This window comes from Leptidea sinapis, chromosome 31 (assembly GCF_905404315.1).
Source record: "Leptidea sinapis chromosome 31, ilLepSina1.1, whole genome shotgun sequence".
NCBI classification, from domain to species: Eukaryota; Metazoa; Arthropoda; class Insecta; order Lepidoptera; family Pieridae; genus Leptidea; species Leptidea sinapis.
The window spans coordinates 3,930,334-3,956,087 of NC_066295.1; the positions used below are offsets into that span (position 1 = coordinate 3,930,334).

Here is a 25,754-nt window from a genome sequence, read left to right on the forward strand (position 1 = left end):
TGGGTGACATCTTTGTAATTAACACACCCGAACATCTCGACAATGATACCCATATTGATTTTATTAATTATAAACGGATAACTATACAAGAATACACTTACGCGTAGGTACATAATTAATCATGTTGTGCATTATTTTTAAGCCAATAAGCATAGTTTCAAGTTTGATTTGTAGCCCTGTGAAAGTTCCGTGGTTGGTGGTTGGTGAAATTGTGGAAGCAGTCGATGGTAAAGCACAGATACATGCCGTATGCCGACTTCAGCAGGGCTTTGGACACCGTCAATCAAGAAATTTTAATATACAAATTGCAGAAGTATGGAGTATCGGATCCCTTGTTGAGTTGGTTATTAATGGGTATGCTTCGGCATCATACATAGCGAACCTTAGGAATCCCACAGGGACCGCACCTCTTTAATGTGTTTATTAATGATATCTCTGAGTGTTTTAAGTATTCCAAAGTTTATCTTTTAGCTGACGATCTCAAGGTCTGTAAAGTTATAAAGTCACTAAACGATTCCTATCATTTGCAAGACGAACTGAATAATTTGGAAAATTGGTGCAAGCTTAACGATATGTCACTTAAATTAAGAAAATGCAAACATATTAAATTAAAAAAAAAATAAGAACGTGTTGCCTACTTCGTAGCACTTAAATGGAGTCAAGTTGAAAGAAGTCACGTGTATACGTGATCTTGGAATTCATTTTGATACCAAATTGAATTTTAACACTCATATAGATAAAATAGTACATAATGCTTCAAAATTATTAGGTTTTGTTTTGAGAGAGGCAAATAATTTTAAAGACTCAATCACTTAAAAATAATGTACAACTGTTTGATGAGAAGTCATTTAGAGTACCTAAATGTTGCTAGATTTGAGCGTCTCAAAAAAAATGGTGCGGCATTTTGCGTTTGGTCGTGGAGTTCTTAAAAAGATTAAAACATCATATGAAGAACGACTATCATATTTCCACATGAACTTCCTAGAAGAACGAAGAAATAATTTGGACTTAGTATTCCTAAAAAAAATACACCGGCGAAATTAACTGTCCCGACTTGCTCAGTAATGTTAGATTTCGTGTAACAAATGGAATTCCAAGATCATGTCAACGACAAATCTTCTTTTCATTACCAAATTGTCGCACAAACCTAAGAAATATCTGCCCATTGTCACGAATGTATACCCTGTATGATCCGTATAACAAGGATACCTTAGATATTTTTGTTTCCTCGAACTTTAACAGACAGGTTTTTAAATCTGTGCCTACTAATTTTGTTGAGTGTGTTGTTATCTTATTTAAGTAAAATTCTGTGCATGCTGTGATTTCCTGTAAGTGATAAGACAATTAGCATTAATTTAATTACATTGTATTTATTTTTGTATAAGTGTACTTGTTGTTGAAATCCTAATTAATAAATAAATAAATAAATTAGACACTGTATAGCCATCATACATATACATTACAAAAAATCTTATCCTTTTTACTTTTTTACGCTCCGCAACGCCCCATAAGGAACATCGTTCCAAAAATACAGTCAAATTGAGAACCTCCTCATTTCTTTAAAGTCAGTTAGAAAAATAACCTGACAACCCTATTGCATCAATGGAGTGTAGGTACCAACATGTGTAAGTATTTTATCAGCAAGGCCTAGTTCCCATACTGTTACGAAAGTATGTGGACGAAAGAAACATTAATTCTTTAATGCTACCCTTATATATAATATTGAATTAGATGATATTTTTTTCCTTTACATCTAAGCAAGTAAATTTATTGAATAAGGCGTTACTTTGCGGAAATCCATAACTATACAAACTATTTAAGTTTTCTTTAGTGTTAATTCCGCCAATATTTGTCTTTAAAACAATTCGACACGTGTTTCGCCTCTACACGAGGCATCCTCAGGACGTGTTGTCTCGCCAAAATCTGGCAAGAGTCTCGTGCCAGATTTGGGCGAGTTTGTATATCTAAGCAAGTATCGATAAAATTTTACCAATAGTGTCAATCCTTAGCAACAAAAACTAGGTTAAAAATAGCAAATTTTTTCGTATTTGTTTATATTTTAATTCGAATTTCTATGCATCCAGAGTATTTAAAGGCCGGCAACGCTCTTGTGATTCCTCTGGTGTTGCAAGAGAGTGTGGGCGGCGCTGATCACTTAACACCAGGTGACCCGTACGCTCGTTTGTCCTCCTATACCATAAAAAAAATCCAGACTTTTAGGTAAATAGGTATTTTTCTTATCTATTAGTGTATAAGACTTTAAGAATAATTCTAAGATATTGCATTTAACAGCTAAATATTTGAAGTCGTACTTACGAGTGAAATTTGTAATTCTAAAGATTTTATTTCTTGGATGAGTTACATCCAGATCGTATGAATCGTTGCTTGCGTTTAAAGCGTGTTTAAGTATCATAAGCCGTATAAACCTGGAATCACAGCACAAGGAAGTTCGTTCCTCAATTTAGTTTTACCAATAAATAGGTAGTATTTGTATTAAAACTGCATAAAACATTTAATTTCGTTAACTTCCAGTGTTGTATGTCTGTATTCTATTCTGTTATCGCGGGTTCTCTGAATAACTCATATTTAGAAAATAAAAATACATACGTTACCACAATATTTAATTTAAAATTCTCAAAAACTATATGCAAAAAATATAAAAACTATATCTATTATTTTAATGATTCAAATATGATCATTTCGGCGATTCGTCAAAAGGCCTCGAACAGAACTAAAGAAACTTCTTTTGATTTTATTTGCTGGCCAAATTGTGTGGTTGCTATAAAACGAGGCAGACGTATCGTATAAAGATGACGTCATATCAAATGGCTGAAAAGAAAGTTGAAGAGAATTATCAAAGTCCACCCACGTAATTATTGTATTGTATATTGTTTAAATGAGGTTATTTCAAATAAGATTGCTTTTTAAATGGATCCAGAAGTTAGGCTAGGACGATAACATAAATATGGTTTTTACTATTATTTTACAAATTCTCTCATTATCTTCTCAAACGTACTGTAGTACGTACGTAGTGCCAACTGCGCGGGCAGCCATCGGCCGGAGCTTAAAGAGCAGAGTTCATAAATCTTTATATGTCTTGTTCAACTATCAGGCTGTGGCCTCACGTTGAACGTGGCTCATCACTCGAACGTATGGCTCAGTGAAGAGCGCACCCACGGAACGCGAGAGGTCGCGGGTTCGAGTCCCGCATCGTTCATAAAATTTGTTTTAAAATTAAATTTGCGTAATACAGTTAGTAAGGTCTGTACCTACACCTTACTTCTTACACTTGTTTCTGCTGAAAAACAGCAGTCTACTTGTACACGTACAAAACAGTACAGTCTACTTGTAAAAGGAAGTAATGTAGGAAAAAGAGATTATAACATGGTATCAGTTTGTTATTTATATAATAACTTGATATGTTTATTGTCACAGGTCCAATTCAAATAGAATAAATTTATCTTTTAGTATAACTGAAACGAAACTTATAAGATTTTAATTTTTTTGTCGTTGGTAAATTATATATACAATCACATTGGACTTAAACATAAACAATTTTTTATGTTTTTTAAAGTGATAACCATCACTTCTAGGATTAATACACAAATAAACTTATTTCAAATCCAAATATTTTTATTCAAAATAGGATTCAAAATCACTTATTGAACGTCAAATTCATTCAAAAGAGACTGCCTCAGATCTGAGAAGAATGGGCGCAAGAAACTCAGCGGGTTTTTTTTTTAAATATAAAAATATGGATTACAATGTGATATCGTACATTAAACATTTATAATTAAAGAGCCTGAGGGTGTTCGCTTTATTCCCAGTCCGTGGTGTCATTAAGAACATCGTTTATGCTATAGTAACCTCTTCCACACTTACGTTTTTTAACAATTCTTTTAAATTTCATAACACATTTGTTTTGGTACATTTTCTGGGATCATATTGTAGAAGCATATACATCGCCCAAGAAAAGACTTAATAACTCGACCCAACCGAGTAGTAGACATAAATTTTTTTTAAAGTAATTTTTGTACTGCAGTAAACGCTATCTCAGTTAAACTTGATATTGGTAATAAAAATAAATATTGCATTATTTTAAAATAAACATCTTAGGTAATCCATACTAAAAACTAAAAATCGAAATCAAAAGAATTTTTTGCTGTAGTTCCGAACGTGCTATGTGTGTGACGTAATATTAGTTGCTGGCAACTTTTGCTTGTGTATTATAGCAGTAATAAATTGTCTATCAACTTTTTCAAACAGTAAAAGTAAATGTCCCAGGCCCCAGCTTTCTTCAATTCTAGCAATTATATCCTTTGTTGAATTTTCCGTTATAAATTTACCTATCTCTTAAGAATCAACTAGTTTAATTCTGGCCCTATGCCTCTTTCTGTCTGTTGAGAAATCTTTTTTATCAGTTTTAGTTTGATTTGATGAGAATAACAGTAGCACCATCAAAACAAAATTAAACCAATTGGTTCAAATTGATTTTTATAGAAAATAACAGCATACTTACTGCAAGCGATGTGTTAATATAGTAAGAGTCATAAGAAGCATCGTTCACCGATGGTGGGTGGGGTGGAAATCTTGAAATATGCCTATCATCGATCCGGTTTACATCGGACTTTGAAGTTTTCATAATTACGCATGATACTAGACGTCTCAGAAAATGCCTTTTACTTTTACATTCAGGTCCGTTAAAATTAGCACAACTTTGAGAATGTTTGGTTTTCACTGATTTCAATGATACGGTCGACGTTCCCAGATTTGGTGTAGCACAATTTCTAGCAGCTAAAATAAAAACTAGCATATTATATAAACCTTTCTTGAATATTAAAGGCAGAATACAAGTACATTATTTGCTTCCACTATTAGAAGAGTTAGTTTACCTTTAAAAATAGCTTGCATTGAATTAATTCTGGCAACCGACATCCTGCAACTAGATTCGCGATGTTTGCTTTGTAGAGATGCATAGGAAATATGCTCCATAAAGGATACACTTGCATATCTTACTTGTAACGCGTGATCGGGGAAGTCAGTATTTTTATTAAGAACGACGTCTTCTTTATTGTAGATGGTTTGTACATCATTCATAATTTCACTTTCAATTTTCTCAGATTTAGCTGAAGCTTTTTTAGAGTCCATATGAAATAATACTTCCACGTTTTTTTCTTCACCGGTACCAGTATACTGTTCTTTTGTGTCCCCTGTTTGTATTATTTTATCCATTTTTTTCGCTTTCTTGATCCTAGATTTTAATTTGATATCCGCTATTGAAATAATACAGTAATGTTTAAATGTGATTCTTCTTCTATCTTTGCTGTATTTCTTTAAAATGCTGTAATTAATAGTTCTTCGAATTTTCTCGTATTGTCTATGATTTAACATGATTTTAGCGTGATTAACTGGTTTTACTTTGTCAGTTGGAATCTGTGATTTTTTATTTGCCACATTGTTATCACCGGAAACATGTTTAGTGTTCTTGAAAATACAATCTTCTTTTTTCTTAAGTAGCATCGTGTTTATGTATTTACGTGCGAAAAATTTTGACACACTCGCACTTGTCATCACTGCCTTTGAACTCCTGCAGAATATCAAAGTTTGTAAATTTTTATATTAACCTATGACTAAAATATATAAATTGAAATTATTTATATATTACTACCTCAAGATTACATAAGGCGTATGTTACAATACCTTATTCACAATTGCACTTAGTATTGTATAATCTCCGTATCTAAAATTTACATCAATAATTTATCAGTGAACGACATGAATTATATGAACAACCGTTTACAAAAGGAAAAATCGGGAGGAGTTTGGCGAAGGACTAGGGCGTTTCGGTTATAACCAACAATAGAAACTGATGTTGTTTTACCTTAAATAATTAACTACTTAATTAAATAAAAAGAAAAAGAAAACATTTTACCATTTTTTGGTCTTCTTTAAACGCGGCCCAATATAATGGTCCTTTAATGCAAAAAAAAACATTGTAAAAAATCACAAAAAAATATAGAAACATTTTTTATTATAAAAAAAAGGGAACGGAAAGAAAACGGTCCGGGAAGCATAATGGAGCGCTCGGTGATGAAGTGATCACCGCCGCCCATTCTCCCCTGCACCACAGGAGCGACCCTGATCTTCTAAGCCACCCACTTGGTATTTAAAAGTTTATTCTATAGTTTGGATATATGTACGTGCAACAAAGTTAAGATCAAATTTAATATAAGTGTGTTTTCAATATGAGCAAGTACAAACGTAGAAACACGACTAATTTCCCAGAGCATAGAGCAGAGATTACGGCACTGAATTTGCCACGGTTCTGACAATATACTTCTCTGGATTCATGTATTCGTATAAATCTTCTGGTGCTCTTACATTCGCACTGTTTCAATACATTGACCTGACCGTGGAAAGTTTGCCAAAGTCGACCTTTCCCAACATTTGCCCTATAAGTTTGGGCAATCAATCTTCTTATTTTCATCATCACCAAACCACCCCAACATTACATTTCTACAACTGTCACTGCCTCTTTTTTCTCCACATCGCTCTGTACTACACTCTTCTAAATCTGTGACTGAAATTACATCCGCCTATACCACGCAAAGCTCTAATTTCCATCGCAGTTTTCTCTTTCTTCTGTCATTCACTACCTAAGTGTAGAAACCAACACGCCTGAGCCTACCACCAAAAGCTATGTGTCTTCTTAGAAACATTCTGGCTGCGAATAAATGAATATAAGTGCGCGTTCATCTGGTTAACCACTGAATTTTGTAAATATACAAACTCTTTCATTTTTCTACTGTCGCACCATCAATCAGTTTATTAAGTCCTACATTTCATCTTTCAAATACCATTTCACCTACTTACTTCGTTTTGTAACAACTCATGAATAATCGTAACCAACTTCTAAAGTTGTACCGATGATAATTAAATAACTTGATAAACATATGATAAATCATACAAAAAGTGTGTAATAAATAACAATTTCGCATTAAATTATAAGGAAACATACATTGCAATCCTTAGATTGACATATTTTTGTGTCATCTTTGCTCCTTGTTAGCAACCCTAGTAATTCTCTGATTTCCTTATCTCTTTCTATGGGATCTTCTAATGAGCAATTGTCTCCTGTATAATGTTTTTTAGGGTCTGCAAATATGCCGATGATTACAAATAGGTATATAACAGATCATGAAATTAAACGGAATTACTTCAAAATATTTGATACATTAAGTAAGGCGATAGTTACGACTTAATAGAATGGATACTATATTTAATAAAAATTAATGTTTAACATAATATTAAATATTAGTAATACCAACATTGATTCTATTATTATTCGTAAGATTCAGAAAATATGTAACTAAGCATTTATATTACAAGTTCACTATGTCAATATTTACTTGAAAGTTAGAAAAAGATGTGACATTTTTCCTCAAGAAGATTCAAATTGCTAAATGGGGGTGTAAAAAGTTTATGATTCCTAGAAAACCGTACCATTTGAAAGGCCAGAATGATTAGCTTCACCTATTTGTTGGTCTCTCTTTGATGTCTTTAATTTCCCTGGCGATGTAATGCTATGCATACCTCGTCTGAAAAATTCCACAATGTGTTAGAATCACAATACATAAGAAGCTAAATTTAAATTAAAAACAATGTACCTTTGTGAAATCTCAAGACTATCCCTTGCACTTAATTTTGATATTCTCCTTCCATTATTTTGATTATCTCTGGATACCTTAAAAAAAAATTGTACAGTATGGAATTCACTGCTATGCAATGACATATACCTACACTATACTATATTACTGTCAACTTAAAAAAGGAAAAAAATCGGTGCTAAAACCTAGTTAATGAATGTGTATCAATTCATATTTAATCCAATTAGTTCTAAGTAGACTTTTAAATTTAAGAAAATTTTGACGCTTTGTAGAATTGGATGACTATACGGAAGTCAATAATTCAATAAACATCCCCGAACATTGCAAAGTGACGTAACCACACATTGCAAACTATCACGAGACTGTTACGTACTCCACTTATTTGCCAACACGAGGTTTTCCCAACACTTTAGGCAAAAATCACTCAAACGTATTTATCTATAGCGGTATATATACGTTCGACGTCGGCATGGCTGAGACACTAGCCGAGCGATGCGGGTCAACGACCCCACCCCGGAAGGACCGCTTAATCTATCTATCTATATATATAAAAATGAGTTGCTGTTCGTTAGTCTCACTAAAACTCGAGAACGGCTGGACCGATGTGGCTAGTATTGGTCTTGAATTATTTGTGGAAGTCCAGGGAAGGTTTAAAAGGTGAAAAAATATGAAAGTGTTCAGAATGAAATAAAAACAACAATTTTGTTTTTCCTTTGATGTGTCCCCCGTCGTCCGATATTTGTTTTGTATGGACATATTTTCTATGAGAGAATTTATTGACGCACGGTTTGACAGTTCTACTGTAAAACTATTTCATTACAACAACAGGGAGCATATTTTACGAAATAATTCTTGATGTTATGATATATTACTGACAAATTCATAAAAAACATTATTTTATTTATTATATACAGAACAACGTCTGTCGGGTCAACTAGTATTTTATAAAAATGATTGCGCAAGAGTACGAAATGCTGTGATATGTTTATGCATTTTGAAGTGAAACTTCTGTAGGCGCATGAGGGTATTTTTTTTACAAATGAAACGGAAAATTTGAGACGTTTTTGTTCAAGGGAGAGAGCGATTGACACCGATTGAGGAAGAGTATTTCTTACTCTCGGGCTTCCCTACTAGCCTTGTATCGTGAAGGTTTAGCGCGCGGCCGGTAGTAAGTAGAACATCTTCCCTTATAGCCTTGTGCAGGTTTTTTTTTAATTCCAAGATCGCCGCCGTGCACAATTATGGGTTTCATATACGAGGTTGTGGAGGGTGCAGAGAACGATTTTGTGATCATTTTTGAAATCCAAGATGGCCGCCGCTCAAAATTGTGATTTCAGCAATATGGATATCGTGTCCGAGGTTCTCGAGGGTGGAGAGAACGATTTTGGGATCATTTTTGAAATCCAAGATGGCCGCTGCGCAAAATTATGATATCAACATTATGGGTATCGTATCCGAGGTTCTCAAAGGTGCAGAGAACGATTGTGGGATCATTTTTGAAATCCAAGATGGCCGCCGCGAAAAATTATGATAGCAACAATAAGGATATCGTATGCGAGGTTCTCGAGGGTGTCGAGGACGAATTTTGAGCGGTGGCCACCTTGGATTCCAAATATGATCCCAACATCGTTCTCTGAGATTTTTTTTCGTAATCGTGTTTTCGAAACTGCAATAATTTAGATAAAGAAATGAAGATAAACATGTCAAAAAATAGGAACCGTAGTATTTGTAGAAGTATTTTAAGAAGAATTTCAAAAGTGTTACTTTTTAGGACTATAGCGCCTTAAATTCGCCCCCGTGTATCGTTTTCGCGACAAAACGAACGGAACTGATCAGTAGGTGGTCTTACATCACGATAAAGCTGTAGTCTAGCAACACACAACCTTAGCCACTCAGCAAAAAATTAAGGAGAGGCAGAAAATAACGCATCTGCCATAATACAGTTCTGATCTTACACGATCAGAATTCCACTTGTTCCGGTCTCCTCAGAATTCTATTAGCAGTGTTAGGTCATCAAGAGAGGACTGTCAAAATTACTTGTCGCGGTTGATGAAAAGTCCCAAAACTTCTACAGCAATGGGATGCATTCACTACAGATGGCAAAAAAAGAACTAAAGTCTACGAATTAAACTGCAATAAATGGAGTAAAGCAGGGGGACGCCTTTGTCCCCTGCTGTCCAACCTATTATTTCCCGTTTGATATATGCACTATGCAGTGAACGCATATAAAATATGGAAGCATTACTGTATAATATTTGCCTACAAACCGCCGGAGTGCAAATTTTACCTACATGGCTCGTGTTCGGTAGACACTCGGTACTCGAGACATCGAATGCGACGTGACGTTTTGTGACCGTGTGATTTGAGGATATTTTTAAAGTATGGTTTTTACTATTATAGAGTAGTTTCATAAGAATAGTTTATTTAACACTTAAACATTTTAAATAATTTCACGTTGCTAAATTAGACGTTTTAAAATATAATGAAAATGATAATTATAATGAGAATTATCTTTTCTTGAAGGTCCCTAACTCTTATCGGTTCGGGAAAACAGCAGCCGGTGATTGATTTCACAAAGTGGCTGTATGAGGAAAGAAATTTTTGATTTTTGGTTGTGGAATGCCAGACGTCAACGTGATGCGGGTGGTCGGATACGTAACAAGACACTAAAATATGTCCATTTTATTTTAAATTTTATTATATTAATTCAAATTAAGGACAAACGAGCGTACGGGTCACCTGGTGTTAAGTGATCACCGCCGCCCACACTCTCCTGCAACACCAGAGGAATCACAAGAGCGTTGCCGGCCTTAAGGAAGGTGTACGCGCTTTTCTTGAAGGTACCCATGTCGTATCGTCCCGGAAACACCGCACAAGGAAGCTCATTCCACAGCTTCGTGGTACGAGGAAGAAAGCTCCTTGAAAACCGCACTGTGGAGGACCGCCACACATCCATATGGTGGGGATGATATCGTAACTTGTGGCGTGTCGTGCGAAGGTGAAATTCGGCGGCAGGAATCAGGTTGAACAGCTCTTCGGAACACTCCCCGTGATAAATGCGGTAGAAGACACACAATGAAGCGACGTCTCTACGCAACGCCAAGTGATCCAGCCGTTCACAGAGTACTGGGTCCCCGAATTCGAGCTGCTCTGCGTTGCACGCGGTCAAATGGATCGAGCTGATACTGGGGTGCGCCAGACCAGAGATGACAGCAATACTCCATGTGAGGCCGGACCTGCGCTTTGTAGAGCGCTAGAATGTGGGCCGGCTTGAAGTATTGCCGTGCTCTATTTATGACGCCTAGTTTCTTTGAAGCCAGTTTGGCTTTGCCCTCCAGATGGCCACGGAATTGGCAATTGCTCGAGATTTCGAGACCCAGTATTCCGATACTAGGCGAGGCTTTAAGGGAAGTGTTCTCGAAGAGCGGTGATACGGCAAATGGGGTTTTTTTAGTGGTAAACGCGCAAACTTGAGTCTTCTGGGGGTTAAATTGGACAAGGTTCAACTTACCCCATTCCGCGACCTTCTCGAGAGAGGACTCGATAGAAGACACAAGTTTCACCCGGCACTGGTCGACGTTTTCCCGAGAGAGACCTGCATGGCCCGTGTATACGGCATCACCAGTGCTGTCGTCTGCATAGCAATGCATGTTGGCGGTGTCCAACATATCATTGATATGCAGAAGAAACAGCGTGGGAGATAGCACACAGCCTTGGGGCACTCCAGCGTTCACGGGCTTGGGATTCGAGCAATAACCGTCGATAACGACCTGTATGCTGCGCCCAGTGAGGAAGCTGGAGGTCCACTTGCATAAGCTCTCGGGAAGCCCAAATGATGGAAGTTTTGCGAGGAGCGCCTTGTGCCATACACGATCAAAGGCCTTCGCTATATCCAGACCAACTGCCAGGCCTTCCCCCTTGCTTTCAATAGCCGCCGCCCATCTATGTGTTAGGTATACCAGAAGATCGCCAGTTGACCCACCATGGCGAAAGCCGTACTGCCGGTCGTTGATCAACTGGTGACCCTCAAGGTATACCAAGAGCTGGCGGTTAATTATGCTCTCCATAATTTTGGAGAGTAGGGAGGTAATAGCAATAGGCCTGTAGTTTGCCGGATCCGAACTGTCTCCTTTTTTTGGGATCGGATGGACAAGGGCTGACTTCCATGAATCAGGGACTACGCCTTTTGAATAAGAGTGCCGGAAAAAATGCGTTAGCACCGGCGTCAACTCAGGGGCACACGTTCTAAGCACGATTGGAGAAATGCCATCCGGCCCGATCGACTTCCTGACGTCCAACGAAAACAGAGCTCGCCTAACAGTTTTCTGTCGGAACTGTACTTCGGGCATGGAGCTCTGACACCGCGGGATGGTCGGCGGTTTTTCCGTTGTCGTCAAGAGTCGAGTTGGAGGAAAAAAGAGTGCACAGGAGATCGGCTTTCTCTTTTGCCGTATGGGCCAGGGTGTCATTCCTCATGTGCAACGGCGGCATGGACGGCTGGTTGAAGTTACCAAGAGCAGCTTTCGACAACGACCAGAACTTGCGTGTTCCGGTCGGGTAACTGGAAAGCTGCTCGCCAATTTTGACGACGTGCTTCGATTTCGCACGGGCGATTTGCCGCTTAAAAAATCTGGAGGCACGGTTATATTTCCTCTTCAGAACTTTGCAGTTCGGATCCTTTGAGCCCAGCGCCGCAACCCAAGTTCGATACGCCTGTTTTTTGCAGTCAGATGCTGCTTTAACTGACGCATCGAACCAGGGCTGTGATCTGCCACCGATCGGTACTACAGAGCTTGGTATAAAAATATCCATGCCCTGCAGTATCACATCGGCTACTGCAACGGCGCAGGCACTAGGATCATCCGAAAGGAAACAAACCCTGCCCCAAGGGTAGGATGCAAAAAAGGAACGCATCCTATCCCAATCTGCTGACTTGTAGTGCCAAACGCGGCGGGTCGCTGGTGGTCTGCGACGTTGGCGTCGGATAGGCACTACACTCCTGACCAGGCAATGGTCGGACGTTCCGAGAGGGGCGTCGACAGAGACCTGGTAACCATCGGGATGTGTAGTCAGCAGAAGATCTAATAAGGACGGCATGTGGCTATTCACATCCGGGAGCCGCGTCGGCGACTCAACCAATTGGGACAGACCATACGCCAATGCAAAATTATGCAAAGATCACCCTGCGTAGTCTGTGGTACGTGATCCAAGCCATTCGGCATTGTGCCCGTTGAAATCACCCAAGACTACGATTTCAGCGGAGGGGATCTAAGCAAGCACGTCATCAAATGCCGCTTGAACGCAGCCCATGAGGTGATCCGTTTCTGCGTTACCACTATGGGACCTGTACACACGCATAGTGCGGACACACGCATAGATGCGGACGCGGTCCTCTAAATCTACGCGGAGCCAGAGAGTAGACAGGCCCCTACCCTCAAAATTGCCGAGACGGCGACAGCAGATATCCTCCCTAACGTACACACATACCCCGGCATGAGGCATGAAATTATGCTCAATTTTGTACCCGGGGTACGTTAAATATGACGTATTGCTAGGTCGAGATATCTGCGTCTCCGTAAGGAAACACAAGGCCGGCTGCGCCGTCTCAAGGTGGTGGTGGACGGCGTTTAAGTTGGAGTGAATTCCCCGGATGTTACAAAAGTCCACATTAAGCGTGGAGCGGGGTGCCGTGGTGTTGCTGCCCTGTTTGTCCTGTGACATACGCGGTACTGTGCCCTCCCCAGAATACGAGGGGCAGCCCGAGCGCGAATGCTCGGGGAGGGATTCTCCGGCTCTACAAGAGCCGGTACCCTCCTGGGGTAATTTATTTTTTAGGACCGCTCTCATATTTTGTTGGGGGGGGGGGGAAAGGACGGGGGGGAATGGCCTCCGGTCCTCGACACTAACCTATGCGAAACATAGCGGCACTAGGCCGCTACTTCACGCCGGTATTCTGTGCGAGTGTGGTAAGTAACCCGGACGAGTCTGGCCCGATTGTGCTGACGTCATAAGACAGCAGCGTGACTCTCCCACTTTCAAAAAGCCCGTAGTCGCCTCTTACGACACCCTTGGACCTGGGACTACCCTATTCTTTTTACGCCCCGAGGCAGCACAGGGCAAATTACCTTATTTGCCTCGATGACAACTTCTTGTAGGAAGAAATTACAGAAGCGTTGCTGGCCTTTTGGAAAAGTATACGCACTTTTTTTAAAGATACCCAAGGAATACACCAATCTAGCTGATATGTTTAGTTCAAAAGCTTTTTTTTTATTTTGACTGACCCCCTTAACATAACGCATAACATCATCTAGGTATCTGACAAATATTTACAATACGCGCAAACCAATAACCGTAATCATGTTATGCCGAGAACCGATCACGTAAATTACGTTGGACGAGCGCGCATTACCGTACGATGGTCGAATCACTGAACTATTGTCCGAATTATTTTATTTTCAATACCGCGTAACTGTCAAAGCATTCCGACCAATATGACTTTTTTTTGCATAAATAGTTAAATGTATTATTACTTTATTGTGTGACTTTTTAAGCTGATAATGAACGGTAGTATGACAAGACTGCTTCCATTTTTTATGCGTTCACTGGCTATATATGTCATCTATTCAAACTAGTTTTACTTTATAAAAATATTTTAATGTACCGAAGGAGGGCTTTCCTGCAAATAAGATTTTGTTCTTTGTTTTGAATCATTTCTCTGCCATAAATGATTTTCATCTTTGCTAGGAATAAGTTTATTGGACATATAATTTTTCAAGGTTTTTCGGACTGCTAAATCAGTGTTGAATTTAGTCTGTTGGAAATACACATCGTAATGTTCATTATCGCCATCTATATTAACAGTTAATTTGGAATTATCTTTATCTGGTAGTTTACGTCTTTCTTTGCTTTTATGTTTTATTATTTCATTACTGTATTTTTCTTTTATGTGTCCGTCAATAAGGTTTCTTTTCAGGTTGTTACGTGTATTGAACGTATTCGGAACTTCTGTTTCTTTAGTTTCAGAACGTTCAACTATCATTGTGCGTAACGATGGTTGTCCTTTTTGGTTATAACGCATTCGTTGTAATTCATTGACGTTTTGTTTTACCAATCTATCTTTCCTTTTAAAATTTGGTGTGTGATTCAATGATTCTAAGCGGTTTACTATGGGTTTATTTTTTATTGTTCTATATTCAGCTTCACTCTGTACTTTAGGCCTAAATGATTTTTGATCGCTTTCTTTTTGTGCTTTCACTGGTGAAGGAGATCGCGATTTTTGGGTATAATTAGACACGTTTATTATTTTAGTTTCAAATTTTCGTTTATTTTCATCTTTATGTCTGTACTTGGTATTTATATTTTTTTGAGGTTGCATTCCCTTTTCAACCGTAACAGCTATATTATTATCATTATTTTCCTGATTTTGATATACTGATATGATTACTATAGGACTTCTACATTCTTTTAAAATATTTCCTTCACTTATGTTTTTTGTTAGAGCTGTCTCTTCACCATTATTGCATACACATTGTATTATTTTATCACACATTATTTTATCTTTTGTATTATTTTTAGAAATGCAAAAATTTACTTGGACTCCTTGAGATTCCATTCTGTAAGATTGCAACTTAAGTAGTTTCTACGTGAAGAACAATTATTTTATAATATTTTAATTTGCGTTCTTAGTACAAAACCTTACCGTACACATTTATCGCTCCCATAATTTCTCGAATATTCCGATTCAAAAGGCTGCTCTTTATATCTTTCGTATCTATAATAATTATTATTATTACAGTAAATAGAAAATGATTCAAAATCACTTTATTCTATATTATTTCATAAAGATTTAGACAACTTACGACTGTGTACTATTCTTCTGTTTATTTGTGTTTTCCATATTTTTGGAACTTCGCATTGGATTGATTTGTGTGACATTTGTTGGAACTGTAATATAACATGCTATGAATAATTAAAGGCCTTAGGACCGTAGTAAACTAGGAACCCTTACTGTAATGCCAAGTCGGCCTTATTAATCTTTAATCAGTGCTAGTGCCATGTTGCGTCCTGAGTGACACAACCGAAATAGGCCGGAAAATTACCTCTTCGCATACAAAGAAGAGCGGCTGGAATCAACAACAATTAATTGTCATCCCCGGTCAGCTTGAATCTTTGGAGTTGCGTCGGGATGTGGGTTCTATCTGCATATTCTACCGCATATATCACGGAGAGTGCTCAGAAGAGTTGTTCGGATTGATACCACCAGCCGAATAAAAGCAATCACAACACATCTCGCCGAATACGAAATTCCGCCCGCATTATGTTGACGTTTGGCATTCCACAACCACGCTTCCAACCCAACCAACGTCTTGCCTCGCACCGCTATTTTGTGGAATCAATTACCGCCTGCAGTTTTCCCGAAAAAATACAACTCAGGATACCTTCAAACATAGAGCACATTAAAAGCCTGCAACGCATCTCTTGAACACTGGTGTTGCGGATAGTCCATAGGCGGTTTCCTCGCCACTTCTCTTCACGCGAGTCTCTTGCCCGTGTGCCCCCTCTTATATAAAAAAATAATAATGTTTCTTTTCTCAACTACCAAATATTATTTATTTATTTTATTTAATTAATACGGTTTACACGAATTACATTAATTAAAGAAAAAAAATTATTAACTCAGACATTCATCTCGCTCACAGTACATTATCGGTGTATGGGTCTAGTCTCATTTTTATAAAGCTTAAGTAGTTATGTAAAGCTCTTTATTGAAATCTTATTGCATTCTACATTATTTTATAAAATTCTATGAAAGGAAGAAATACGAAACTTTACAGACTCTAAGTTAAAAATAAATTAGCTATTGTTATAGTGAAGACTGAAGTAGTGAGTTATTCGAGTGGAGTGGGTGTAGATACAAACATAATAATTTAATATATTGACGGCCAGTTCGTATGTCTGTTTACTTATTTCTTACCTGATTCGTCATTGACAGTTGCAGCACAGTTGAGCACAAATTGGTCATTTTCGTTCAAACCCAACTGTCCAAAGATGGTGACCCGACTTTTGGATGGATCAGCATGTGGTGTTCGATCTTTGCTCGTGCTCCTGTTCCTTTGAATATCACGACTACGCGTTTCGTGCTCATCGTGGCGTTCTTTCTTTCTGTTCCGTTTGAAATTTTTATCCATATTCATTGAGTCAAGTAACTGTTTATAATTTTGCTCTATGTGCATTTGTTCATGATGATTTTTTCTATAATCATTAACACTCTCTGAGAGTTTTATCGCGTAAATATTCTCTTTCCTGTTTTTTCTTCCTTTTTGAGAAATATAACAAACTTCACGGTCAATGGAGTTGTTTTCGTTAGACGCAGAGCTGCGAAAGTATTTTCTGGTGTTTATATGTTTAAATAATTTTAAATTTGGTATTACAGTAATTTTTATTAACGGTTTCAGCAGTCCTTCATATCTTATATCTTTAGTTAACGTGCAGCAAGATGGAACGAGGTCCTGTAAGATATTATTTTTAGTAAAAATTTGCAACTGAAAGCTAAAAGGTATTTTTCGTGTAATTTTGTACCTTTTCAGTGACTCGTTTTCTAATAAATGAGTCTGATGTATTTGATAAAGCTTTAAACTCATCACTTTTGTAGAAACTATCAACAACCTCTTCGGTTAGATCAAAACTTGAATAACTAGAACCAAAATTATTTATTGGCTGATTCCTATTATGGATTTTCTTGTGTGATAATCGAGCATTAACGAAATCTAAAACGTAATAAGTTAAAAAAATAAAAATGAAATACAAAAATTAAGAAATAAAATAGGATTGCTGACCAGATCTCCCGCCGTGGCGTTTCATTACAAAAATTTGTATGAAAACATAATAAGCAAAGAATGAACACTTTTAACAACAAACAATTGTTAACATTTTATAAGGCTGAAGTAAAATTATTAATAAAATAGAAAAAAAATATAAAACTAGGACACTTTAAATGTGTGACTAAAAACTGCATGACAATGTCAATCAGAAGCAATAAAAAATAAATGTATCGTATCACAAACAAAAATTTTATCATTTAAGCTAGCCACAAACGAATTGGTCTTAGGTAAATCTAGAATCTTGGTAGTAAAATTATATGCCGAAACGGAAAAAGTTAAAAGTCCAACTTAAGTAAAAGAAGTGCTATTAGAAAAAACTATCGACTGTTTTTACGCATAATCTATATCCATTGCTACATAATTTGTTACGGCTAAGAGCGAAAGTACGGCTACACCTAGTTCTAGCCGGCTAAAAGTAGTTACAGTCGGCTATATTATGTTAACTTAGATGTATATTACTATACTCTATTAGAACCAGGTTTAACCTGCATCATAGCGGCTAGAACTAGGTGCAGCCGCGGACCAGTGGTTATAGTTCGATTCTATTTATAATCGGCTAAAACTAGGTTTTCAGTGCAGTTAAGCATAGTTTCCAAGGTTTCCGAGATGGCAGAGAACGAATTCGAGATCATAGTTGAAATCCATGCGAAAAATTAGGTGTCAATGTAACAAAATGGATATGATTTAAAATTTTCTCCAGGCGAATGGATTCGGGATCATTAAAAGAAGGCCAATGCTCAAATTTATTATATACTTCATAATGATTTTAAGGAGTAAACTTCTTTCTTATTTAATTCAAAATTAAATTTTAGGGGAACGCCCTAATGGGAAGCACCAATTTTTGTAACCAAAAAAAACTTTATCATTTTAATGTTAAATTAGAATAAAACGTATAAACATTCATTGCTGGTCAAAGGGAAAGCTATATGCACATAGCTATACAATTGTTAAAATATTATAAACGTTAGCATGTATATGTATGTATATATGTAGCTAGTCTATGATGTAGGCCATTGTCGGTAACGTTATCAGCCGTTTACTATGGGGTCATGCAGCTGACATTGATATAGTGTTTGCTCTGCAAAAGAGAGCTGTTCGAGATATATATCAGCTTGGTTACAGACAGTCTCTCAAAGAAAAATTAAAAAAAAATATTATGACTGTTCATTGTAGTTCATTTGTAGTAGTTTGAAAATTTAATATACGTTCACAAAAATTGTTACCATTTTGCTCTAAATAGTGATTTTCATTTTTATATCACTAGAAATAAGGGATTGCTTGTAACTAATTCTAGTAGGCTTCAAAAGACACATATTATGTGTTTTGCTTTAAGAGTAAATGTACACACTTTTATAATAAAGTCCCAGCCACTGTTCAGGTATTATCTTTAAATAAATTTAAATGTATTAAAAAAATGGCTCTGTCGTACATCCTACTACTCGACAGTTGTATATCTAAGTGATCGGATAGCCTGGGACTAGATTATGATTATTTTATAGCAATAACGATGACAGTACAATATTGTATATTTTATTAAAAAGAGCGCAAAAAAAGAATGCGGGGAGAGTTTCTTGTGCCACTTCTTTTCTCTCAGAGCGCCATTTGTTTCCGAAGCGGTGGTAGTGTTAGAAATGACATCAAAAAAGATCTAAAGGAATCAATTTTGAGAAAATAAATAAATCTACTAATGTATCGGCGGCATATGAAATGTAAATATAAAAATAAAATATAGGTGGGCTTCCGTTTCCTCTCAAGTACATATCCGAGCGTGACGGCTTAGTTTCATTCGAAAAAAGAAGAAGAACAATTTTCACTTCAAAAAGAGTAAGTTTACCTTCTTACAGCAGAAAATAACTTCCAAAAACGATCAAAGAAGCCCGGGTTTGGGTTTCGACTTCAAAAATTTTGTCCGACTAATACGTTAGTGTCCTTCTCTACTCTGTAATGCTTTTTAATTATTGATAATCAACAGTGTTACAGTAAACGTTAGTAAACAATAATATAAAACATAATTCTTAAGGCCATTATAGATTACTCATATTGACAATATTATTTTACAATGGTTTTACAACAAGTTATATTACAGAACAACTGCAACTATGCCGGACAGACTTGGAAACAGCTATGTATTCTCACTTAGTGCCTAACGAATTACTACTTAAAATTCAATATTTTTATAATATTATAATAATTTCCAAATATTTTTGATGTCAAAGAAAAATTACTGTAGCCTGCCTTGTGTTGCCAATTTTGTGATAAAGTAGGTTACAGTTTCTACTTTATGTATGACAATCTTATAATATTAACGCTAATATTCTAAGATGACAATCTATCATAATTCTTTATTCAACTTCTATAGATTTTAGTCAATGTTTTTATAGAAATGAAGTACGCGTTTATTTAATACTTGATTAGTTTTTTTTGTTCAAAAATTCTGAGTAAATATTATATAACATGGCGCATAAGATGCTGGAAGATCGACTAATAACTCAAATGGAAATTCCTGTATCGAAAGAATCATACTTCAACACGAAATGGAAATCCAAATCAAAACAGCTGTGTGCCTACGATATGCTTTACCACCCGCCAGATTACAATCCAAAAGCCGCCCGATCAGATCGACAGGAACCTAAAATAATAAAAAGGAATATTTGGCAACAGGTACATAAGATATTTCAACACACTCACGCTTGCATATTCCTCATATCACTACATATTATAAAACAAACACTTCCGCCGCGTCTGTCTGCCTGTTCGCGATAAACTCAATAACTACTAACACCGATTTTCATTTTGTTTTCACCAATGGATAGCGTGGTACGAGTAGGCCTACACGAAGATATTTTAAGTATATTATTTGTTAAGTTTCTAAAGAAAAGTCTGCGATGGCAAATTATGTCTATCTCAGATAAAAAGGATAAATATACTATACCTATCCATTTTAATGCCTTAAAAATTGGCAATCATAAAACGGTAATGTAAAAGCTGTTTAGACAAATACAATAATATTCCTTAACAGTGTATTACAACATTATTATTAAATAATGTATTTCCGATGAGTTTAGTTCCCGAATGCTTAGGTAGGTAGGTACATCATTTTTCTTTCCGTTGACAGAACAGCGTCTGTCGGGTCAGCTAGTTGCATAATAAAATAGTTTTATATTTAATGAAACGATTACCGTAAAATGCTGCAACTTTGCCTGGATTCTGACGTTTTATGTTCGTATCTGGCGACCTTAGTTGGCGACCAATTGCGGCGTTTTTTATTTGCTCTATTTTTCTGAATTACAGTTACCATTATAAGAAATTGAATATGGTGCCCTAATAACTATTAGTTACTACCGACAACTTTGGCAACTATGTAGTTATACGGTACTTAAGCGGCTTCACACACAGATAAGCTTCTTAAGGTATAAGTGTGTGGTATTATATACATAAAAATATAGTTGTATATTCAAAGTATATTGTTAATTTTAAAAATACCTGAAATTTCTTTATTCCTTCAAGGTAAGGTACCTATAAAATTATAAAATAAATAAAATAACAGTTAATATTGCTAAATGTCAAATTATTACATTTTCACGAAAGCATAATAACATAAAATTTGATTATACTTTAAGTAACGAAATTATTCCAAAAATTACTCAAATAAGGGATTTAGGTGTGATCCATAATAGCAAACTAACCCATAATAACCACATAGATAATAACACAGAAGGCTTATAAAAATCTAGGGTTTATTCTTCGCACTTGCGAACTTTTCAATGACATCTTGTGCCTAAAAGTGCTATATTATGCTTACGTGCGAAGCATCCTTGAATTCGCAAGTCCTATCTGGAGGCCTACATATCAATGTTATATTGACCGCCTTGAAAAAATACAAAAGATATTTATAAAAAAATTGAATTTTAAATCTCAATTCATTCCTATAGACTACAAAGAAGCCTGTAATTATCATAAAATCGATACATTGGAAGATAGAAGAGATGTAATTGATATGTTACTCCTTTATGATATATTACATAATAAATTTGACTGTCCAGATATCTTAAATAAAATATCATTCCAGGTACCAACATTACGTACTAGGCATACTAATTTATTTAACATTCCCTTTGCTTCTACTAAGTATCTCAAATATTCACCTCTATTTCGAATTCCTGACATATATAATAAGAAATTTTCTTCCGTCGACATTTTCAACTTATCACGTCTGAGGTTCAAAAAACTGATATTAAACTGTTTAAATTGCAGGAGTTAATCATCAGTATATTCAAGATAAATTATTAGTCTCACATCGTAATTTAAACATTATATTCAAACACTCACATTAACTCACACCACTCACACTACTCACATTCACTCACACTACTCACACCACACAACCTACTCACCGTTTCAGTTACTCAATATGGATACGATTTCTTCTTTTCTTTCTATTTAATTTTTTCTTGCAAGTTTTTCTAATATTTTTCGTTTTTGTCTTAAACTACTTTGTCACATACTTATTGTACTGTTAATAGTATTCCTTTTAATTGGCGTATCTATTCTGTATAATTTTTAATATACTCTTTTCATTTTGTTAGCTGTAAGGAATCATAAATAAATAAAAATAAATAAATAAATAATATCGAGATTTAGACTGTATGATGACTGAAGTATTATTGTCAGTATAAATTGTAATATAAGAAAGGTTGCAATATTAATACAGGTTTAATAATAAACAAGCATGCATATTATGTTAATTTAAGAGTTAAAAAAACAAATTGATTCTATGATCACAACAGGAAAATAATATTAGTCTTCTGTGACTGTGGCTGCGGTCGCTCTAAATTGCTTATCTTTCATTAAATTATTATTATACCATTCACAACATATATTATCCACGTTCCTACTCTGATTTCAGGAAGCGAACAAAGTAATCCCATCAACAACACACTTCCAGTTAGGACGGCCTACAATCCAGATTATTGATAAACCAACAAAACAATTTGTTAGGGTAGTCGGTAAGTCTTGTGTTGCCCTTAAAAAATGAACATTAAACAACCGACTTCAAAAAAAACTATTCCAATAAATACAAAACAATATGTACAAAAAAATATTGCGTATTCTTCTACAACTTAATAATCAACTAATTTTTAGAGTTCTCATAAGTAAAATAAAACACATGGGATCCATGTTTGACTCCAGTTTAGTTTTAGGCAACATAAAGTAGTCAGTTCGTTTTGTAGAAGTAGGGCAATACATGGAGGTTCCCTAATTTTTATTAAAAATAGATTAAAATGTAAAAATAGAAGAGATATTGTTAATCTCTCTATTGTACAACTAATTGAGATAGCTTGTATAGAACTAGAGCAATTTATTATTGTGTTTACCGAAAAAACGGATTGCTTGTAACTTATTCATAAGATACATTAAGCATAATAATAGCATTAAGGGTAAATGTATACATACACTTTTATAATAGCTATAAAAGTCCCAGCCACTGTTCAGGCATTAGTCTCTGTCGTAAATTCTAATACTCCACAGCTGAATATCTAAGTAATCCGACAACCTGGGACAAGATTATGATTATTTTATAGCAATAGCAATGACAGTACAGTATCTTATATTTCATTTAAAAAAGCGCAAAAAAAGAATTCTGGGAGAGTTTCTTGAGCCTCTTCTTCTCTCTCAGAGCGCCATTTGTTTTCGAAGCGGTGGTAGTATCTAGTATATTAGAAATAACATCAAAAAGAATTCTAAAGGAATCAATTTTGATAAAATATATGCCTTTTATGCCTTTAAATAAAAAATATTAGGCAACCAAAAAATTCCATAAAATTATTACGACAATATAATGTACTTACAATTATTGTAAATTTTGGAATCGGTGTCTTGCCGCCGCGGCCCTGCGTTCGCTTCGCCCCTCGTCACGTCACACGTGCGACACAAGCACATCACACATATTATTAAAATTTATAACTATGAAGGTAGTTACAAAACTCCCGTGGCTTGTCCTTTTTGAACTCGGTTGCGTGGTGCCTCTTTGAATTTTGATCAGTTTTGCCCGTTGATTTCAATTATGCAGCGGTACTGAAATAAGTGAATCAAAGGACCATTTTAGTAAAGTTTTTTTTTGCAGGTGGAAACGACAATCCTCATATGCGTATATACAGTGTGCTCGAATGGGCAACACTTATCACCGAAGGAAAACCAAATATATGTGATTAATACAATTTATTTTTTGTTTTTTATTATTTATTCATCTTTTTGAGAGTAGATGCCAACTGTTTTGGTAGTTGTGGAAATATACATAAAAAATATTATTTATGCAGTACAATTTATACAGTACAATGCTTTTTTTTTCTAATATTTTTAATAGCTATCAAGTATCACTTTAAGTTAGGTCACTTTAAGACATGACATAAACCGGTTCTCGTCCGATCACCGAAGTGAAGCAAAGTCGCGGTCAGTACTTAGATGGGTGACCGCTTGGTCATGAATAAATACTTTACTATAACACTTTTACCCGCGTGCGTTATAACAGCAACGGACATTGATTATTGTCATATTATAGTTGCGTTACCAATTCTGGCAGTCGCAAACGATAGGTACTAACTTAGTACCTATATGTATGGGTAATTTGGAAATACGCCCGGTCCTGACGTAAAAAAGACTGCGTCCAATCTCTATCTCCACGTTATAAGGAATCGTATTTATTTGTCGTGAAACACAGAGGTTTTGAACTTGCAACTCGTTAGAGAAGGCTAAAGAAATTTTCGTTCAATGCCAATCAAAAATTTACAATCCTAGAAAAAAGAACGCACATATATGCACTCTGACTAAACTAGGTGAGCGCAAAATCAAAATTGTATCAGACTAGCTGATTCCCGCGACTTGTATGACTAAGCACGTACCTACCTAGTACTTATGAATATCTTAGTTTCTTGACACTTTATTTACTTTATAATATATGAAGATAATATTTTATGCAATATTTTTTTCTTGATAAGGGCGAAGTGTCTTAGAAATAAAACTTAGAAGACTTAATTTAACTAACTATTCAATAGTTTTTCTAAAACGCGCGTACAAATAATAACCTCTGTCATTTTATTTATATTGATATATTATATTAGGTATACGTGCTTTTTATTGAAGGTACGTACCCAAGTCGTATCTTCCTGGAAACACTTTACAAGGAAACTCGTTACATGGCTTGTTGTACGTGGAAGAACGTTTTTTTTCGAATTATTTGTTTCTCTGTCTGTTTGTACGGGCTCATCTCTGAAACTGATAGATCGATTTCATTGAAATTTTGCATGATGGTACCTTATATGCCCGGTCAACATCTTGGACACTTTTCATCCTGGTAAATTAAAAAGTTTTCGTGGGACAGTTAAAAACCCTATTGTAAACTTATATAGTTTAGTACACAACAACTTATGCACATACATGTGCAATACAGTCCTTTAAACTTTGAGTCCAGTTATCAATAGAAGCACGCATTCTTTCCATGGGAGAATTCTTCATTGCCAATCGTACGGATTGTTTTAGGGACTCGAAATTATCACTGGTGTTGTAAACAACACCAGTGATAATTTGGAGTAAACTCTAAAGAGTTTATGGTGCTTAGAGCAAAAAGCCATACTCTTTAAAACTGGTCATATATCATAATCCAGTGGATTAGGATCGGGACTAGACGACGGCCAGTCTTCAGCCTTGGTGTGTTTGTTTACAACACCAGTGATAATTTGGAGTAAACTCTAAAGAGTTTATGGTGCTTAGAGCAAAAAGCCATACTCTTTAAAACTGGTCATATATCATAATCCAGTGGATTAGGATCGGGACTAGACGACGGCCAGTCTTCAGCCTTGATGAAGTCCAAAACGTTCGTTTCCAACCAAAAATGCGTAGACCGAGCTTTATGACCCGGCGCCGAGTCTTGCTGGAAGGACCATTCTTGTTTATTGAACATGGTATTGTTAAGAAGCTTCACTACCTTGTCAAGAATGGTATCAGTCACTTCTTCATAGCTTATACCCCACCAAACTATCACTGAAGTCGGATAGTGCCCACGTTGCACTCTGTCGACTAAATGGGAAGCTTACCTAGATTTTCTCATCCGTAAACAAAATTTTTCTGTGACCTCCCTTTACCGCTTCAGTAGTACCGTATCGCTTTACCAGTGGGAGGCTTCTTTGCACAGGATTTGCCTCTGTCGACT

The 25,754-nt window shown here is 36.0% G+C and overlaps 1 protein-coding gene and 1 long non-coding RNA gene across 7 annotated transcripts; one reads left to right on the top strand and one right to left on the bottom strand.

Moving 5' to 3' along the window:
• Window positions 1-2,604: 2,604 nt before the first annotated feature.
• On the bottom strand, window positions 2,605-17,656 carry LOC126973974 (subtilisin-like protease 2). 6 transcript variants are annotated; one of them, XM_050821317.1, is made up of 13 exons: window positions 17,504-17,656; window positions 17,247-17,434; window positions 16,642-17,176; window positions 15,527-15,611; window positions 15,367-15,438; window positions 14,329-15,280; window positions 7,668-7,744; window positions 7,504-7,598; window positions 7,019-7,155; window positions 5,933-5,973; window positions 4,893-5,587; window positions 4,520-4,794; window positions 2,605-2,829 (listed from the first exon to the last, which is right to left on the bottom strand). In XM_050821317.1, exons 1-13 carry the CDS (start codon window positions 17,526-17,528, stop codon window positions 2,686-2,688), a joined length of 3,321 nt encoding a protein of 1,106 aa, XP_050677274.1. In that variant the 5' UTR covers window positions 17,529-17,656; the 3' UTR covers window positions 2,605-2,685. The 6 variants fall into 6 exon arrangements, with proteins under 6 accessions (XP_050677274.1, XP_050677278.1, XP_050677275.1 ...); XM_050821320.1 differs by lacking the exons at window positions 2,605-2,829; window positions 4,520-4,794; window positions 5,933-5,973 and adding an exon at window positions 5,701-5,740 and having other exon boundaries at window positions 5,454-5,587; XM_050821319.1 differs by lacking the exons at window positions 2,605-2,829; window positions 4,520-4,794; window positions 5,933-5,973 and adding an exon at window positions 5,669-5,740 and having other exon boundaries at window positions 5,463-5,587.
• Window positions 17,657-20,093: 2,437 nt separating this feature from the next.
• LOC126974239 (uncharacterized) lies at window positions 20,094-23,770 on the top strand. The gene is made up of 2 exons (XR_007731494.1): window positions 20,094-20,209; window positions 23,673-23,770. It is a non-coding gene; the product is annotated as an uncharacterized LOC126974239 (long non-coding RNA).
• The last annotated feature ends 1,984 nt before the right edge of the window (window positions 23,771-25,754 follow it).

Coding starts and splice junctions, on each gene's coding strand:
- LOC126973974 (XM_050821317.1), bottom strand. CDS start 17,528: ATGAAACGCCACGGCGGGAGATCTG. Junction 5,974..7,018: donor GTCAATCTAAGGATTGCAAT/GTATGTTTCCTT, acceptor TTTGCATTAAAG/GACCATTATATTGGGCCGCG. Junction 2,830..4,519: donor ATATTAACACATCGCTTGCA/GTAAGTATGCTG, acceptor CTTTCTTTTCAG/CCATTTGATATGACGTCATC.